This window comes from Galeopterus variegatus, unplaced genomic scaffold (genome assembly GCF_000696425.1).
Source record: "Galeopterus variegatus unplaced genomic scaffold, G_variegatus-3.0.2 Scaffold3412, whole genome shotgun sequence".
Taxonomy (NCBI): domain Eukaryota; kingdom Metazoa; phylum Chordata; class Mammalia; order Dermoptera; family Cynocephalidae; genus Galeopterus; species Galeopterus variegatus.
This window is the reverse complement of record NW_007729523.1, coordinates 37,619-41,890: the sequence shown is the minus strand read 5'-3', so window position 1 is coordinate 41,890 and position 4,272 is coordinate 37,619. Positions and strand designations below refer to the sequence as shown.

At 58.4% G+C, this 4,272-nt stretch overlaps 1 protein-coding gene across 1 annotated transcript in view; it reads left to right on the top strand.

Annotated features, from left to right (window-relative positions):
• Positions 1-2,596: 2,596 nt before the first annotated feature.
• Positions 2,597-4,272, top strand: part of RNASEH2A (ribonuclease H2, subunit A) — a 7,386-nt gene continuing 5,710 nt past the window's right edge. The window contains exons 1-4 of the mRNA XM_008584965.1: positions 2,597-2,787; positions 3,014-3,085; positions 3,212-3,338; positions 3,447-3,534. Coding sequence (XP_008583187.1) covers positions 2,661-2,787; positions 3,014-3,085; positions 3,212-3,338; positions 3,447-3,534 — 414 coding nt within the window. The 5' untranslated portion in view covers positions 2,597-2,660. The remainder of the gene's footprint in view (positions 2,788-3,013; positions 3,086-3,211; positions 3,339-3,446; positions 3,535-4,272) is intronic.

Here is a 4,272-nt window from a genome sequence, read left to right as displayed (position 1 = left end):
GGGGGGGGGGGGGGGGGGGGGACGCGCAGCCGCAGGCCTCGACCACCGCAACTGCAGACTCGGCGCGCGGCCCCGCCACGGATCGCGCCGGGAGCGGTTGGAGCCGGGCATGGCCTGGAGCCAGCCGGCGCTGCTGCTGCCCCCTCTGATGCTCCTGCTGCTGGCGACCCCTGCCCAGGTCTCCCCTGACTACCAGTACTTCGGCCAGCAGGGAGTGGGTGACACCTGGGAGCAGCTGCGGCTGCAGCATCCAAAGGGTAACCACAGGCGGCGCGGGTGACGGTGCCGAAAGTTTCCCCCTTGCCTATTTCACCAGCTGGCTACAAACAGACCCTCCTCCGTGGACTTCACATCTCCCCCCAGCTCGGCACTGGCGGCGTCCCCTTGGGCTGGTTACTTCTCTCTGATGCTCAGTTTTCTCATCTGTAAATTGAAACAGACACTGCCTTTGAGCAGCACACAGGAGCAGAGGGGGCGTGGGCAGGCAATAAACACCAGAGCCACATATCCATAAACTCGTGGATCGGTGCTGGGAAGGGCGGAGACGGAGAAAGAAGGGGGCGGGTAAGCTGGGGAAGTCAGAGAAGGCCCGGCTGGAAAACATAGGAAGCCAGTGCAGCCGGAATGACAGGCAAAAGCCAAAAATGCAAAGATTGGGGGAAAGCGTGTCCCAGGGCGGCGGCCCAGCAAGTGTCAAGTCCAAAAGGTGTGACGCAGGAATGGAAAGAGGCCGGTGTGTTGTGGTGTGGCGAGACCTTGCGAGGTAGGGCATGAGGTGTCAGGCTTTGTGAGTTGTGGAGCTGGGATGAGACTGTCTCATAGGGGCAAAGGGAAGAGTTAGTAAAAGAGCGCTGGAACGGTCAAAAAGTCGTAGCTGTTTTAAAAGTGATCATCATAATTGATTCTGTTCTACATGCTAACACAGCACCGGGGGCTTTAAGTACCTTCATTATGTCAATTATGTCATTTAATTTACCACTTGACAGCCCTGCTGGTCGGGTGGCACTGCGCCCGCTGAATAGGCCTATGATCATGCCCCTGAAGACAGGAGTCAGCTTTGGATGGCGGGCGCCCGGGGCGTTCTACCACCCTCGCCACTGGGCAGGCTGGCACAGGTTCGAAGTGTCAGTTTGCCATCCCTCTGGGCCACTCACCAGACGTGTGAGCTTGGAGGTGTGGCTTGCTCTAAGTCTCAGTTTGCCCACCTGGGACTAATGGAAAGATTAAATGAGATCATCTATGGCCCGGTGCCTGGCACACCGGAAGAGTCAGCAAATACAAGCTGTTGTTATTTGTCAGTATCTTTATTCTCTTCCCTCTCTAGAGAAGGCAATTGGGGGCAGGTCCCCCCTACGTGGATCCTCATCTCCGCCCTCCATTTCTAGAGGTGGAAAACTCGATCCTTGGCCCGTGGGGAAAGTGGCGCTGTCTCTGCGATCTGGGCAAGCAGGAGCGCAGCCGCGAGGTGTTGGGCACGGCCCCGGGCCCGGTGTTCATGGACCGCGACAACCTGGTGCAGGTGAGGCCCTGCCGGCAAAGGGATTGTGCATCCTGCAAGCCGATCGACTGCGACTGGAGGACCTGAGTCCCGGTGAGAGACCGGCGCAGAGGAGGCGGGCCTGGGCAGGCTGGCAAGTCTGGGGCGGCGAGTCCCAGGGGTGGGCAGAAAGAGAGGAAGGGCGGTGGGGGACGGGTACGAGACGGAAATTGGGAAGGGAGAATTAGGGCCCTAAATCTGAGGCTTGAGTCTGGTGGGAGAGGGGCAGTTGAGTCAGGAGACTTGAGCCCCGCTGTTATCTGCGGAGGAAGGAAGAAGGGTGGTGGGGACAGGGAGGGGTAAACACAACTGGAGGAACCCGAACTGAGGAAGGGGCATGGGCCTGGTGAGCGGCGGGGACCCACAGGCATAATGAGCCTGCGTGGTGAGCGGAGACCTTGAGCAGGAGTCTGCTGAGGTCCGGGATCTCTATTGGGGATAGTCGGGGCTTGGCCCGAATGCAGAGAGGGTAGGAAGCAAAGATACTGGGATAGGGGTGGGGGATCCAACAGAGGGAGGGAGTTCGGGGACCCCAAGTCCGAAGGCCTGAGCCCAGTGGAAGCGGGGCTGCCTACTCCGGGGGGCTTAGAATGTGTGGAGGGGCAGGGACGCGAAGTACAAGGGCCTAAATCCAGGCGGGGCACCAAGTGACTCGGAGACCTGTGTTCTGGGAGTGTGTAGTGAAGTTTTATCTTCTAGGCTCCAAAAGGGCGGGGTCTCCAAACCTGCGCTTCATAGCACAGCAGCTGTGATTAGGAAAGAAAAAAGAAAAAGAAAAGCCTGCGCCTCAGTTTCCCCTTTATTTCTCTGTTTTCCCATCAGCATCCGCGGGCGGGACCCCAGCGACCTCGAGGCGGAGCTTGAAAAGCGACCCCACCCACGCCGCTCCCCAAGGCAAGCCTTTGGCTGTAGTCCTTGGGGACTACAGTTCCCAGGAGGCTGCACAGCAGCGACGCCGTCGTCGGCTGCGAAAACGCCAACGCCGACGGGAGCGTCGGGGGCGTGTTCTGCACGCTGATTGGTCTGGAACGAGCGCCGCTGCTGGGCCCGCGGAAAACGCGCGCCGAGACCTGAGCCGGCGGCGGCCCTCTTTTCTGCAGCTGGTGGCGTCGGCCGAGGCGTCATGGATCTCAGCGATCTGGAGAGAGACAATACGGGCCGCTGTCGCCTGAATTCACCTGTGCCTGCGGTGTGCCGCAAGGAGCCCTGCGTCCTGGGCGTCGATGAAGCGGGCCGGGGTCCCGTGCTGGGTGCGCCCCCAGGGCCAGGGAGGGGGAGGGTGGTGATAAGGAGAGAGCAAGTTGCTCTGGAACAGGAGTCGGGATTGCACCGTACCCGGGGAGGAGGGGTGATAGTGATGGCATGGTATCGGTGATGGCACTGAAATAAGCGGCGACGATGGAACAGGGAAGGCGGCTTTCACGGGCTCACTGGTTGGATCCCCGCTCCCGGAAATCTGACACCCCTCCTCCCCAGGCCCCATGGTCTACGCCATCTGTTATTGCCCCCTGTCCCGCCTGGCAGATCTGGAGGCGCTGAAAGTGGCAGGTGAGCTTGGGGTGTATGTCTGAGGAGGAGGATCCTGGGTGTGTGCAGGGGCAGGTGATAACTGGAGGGGTAGGGCAGGAAGTGGGAGAACCAGCTGTTACCCTTTTCTCCCAACTCTCCTCGCAGACTCCAAGACCCTGTCGGAGAGCGAGCGGGACAGGCTCTTTGCAAAAATGGAAGAAGACAGGGACTTTGTGGGCTGGGCTTTGGACGTGCTGTCTCCAAACCTCATCTCTACCAGCATGCTCGGGAGGTGAGGTGTCCCTGGGAGGAGTTGGGGAGGGGGTGGGGGGCAGAAAGCATGGCCTGGGAGGGCTCTGTGGCTGGAATGGGGTTAACTGGGCTCTGTTCCCCCCCGCAGGGTCAAATACAACCTGAACTCCCTGTCCCATGATACAGCCACCGGGCTGATACAGTATGCGTTGGAACAGGGCGTGAAAGTCATTCAGGTGAGCTAACTGTTGGCTTACCCCCATTTGGTCACCTCGGGATAAAACTGGGGTGAAATACAAGGGACAGAATCTGGAGTGCCCCAAGCATATTTATTGTGGGTTTCCTGTTCCTGCCCTAAATTTATGCCCCACTGAGGATCATGGTGGAATGCCCAGCCCCACCACCATCAAATATATCCCCCTATCCTAAAGGCTCAGTGTCTAGAACAAATCCCACATCTGTCCACCTGCCCATAGCCTCTGTCCTAACCCAGCCCTCCCCCCACCTGGATTTCTGCCCAGCTTCCTCCTTGGTCCCTCCACCTCCAACTCCCTCCCCTTCAATCTGCTACCCACGCAGCAGATTGTCGTCTTTTTGAAATGTAAATCTCGACATTTAATTTTCTGATCACAGTGGAAATGAAATCAGGAAAACTCACAGTCATGTGGGGGAGAATGTGATTTTTTTTTTTTTTTGTCTTTTGTCATTTTCCGTGTCCGGCAACGGAACGCAACCCTCAGTGTTGCCCCNTTCTGATCACAGTGGAAATGAAATCAGGAAAACTCACAGTCATGTGGGGGAGAATGTGATTTTTTTTTTTTTTTGTCTTTTGTCATTTTCCGTGTCCGGCAACGGAACGCAACCCTCAGTGTTGCCCCCGTACCGGACCGGGGACCGGCTACGGGATCGCAACCCTCGGTGTTGCTCCCGCGCCTCACTCAGCCAGTGAGCGGGAACCGGGAACCGGTCTGTAT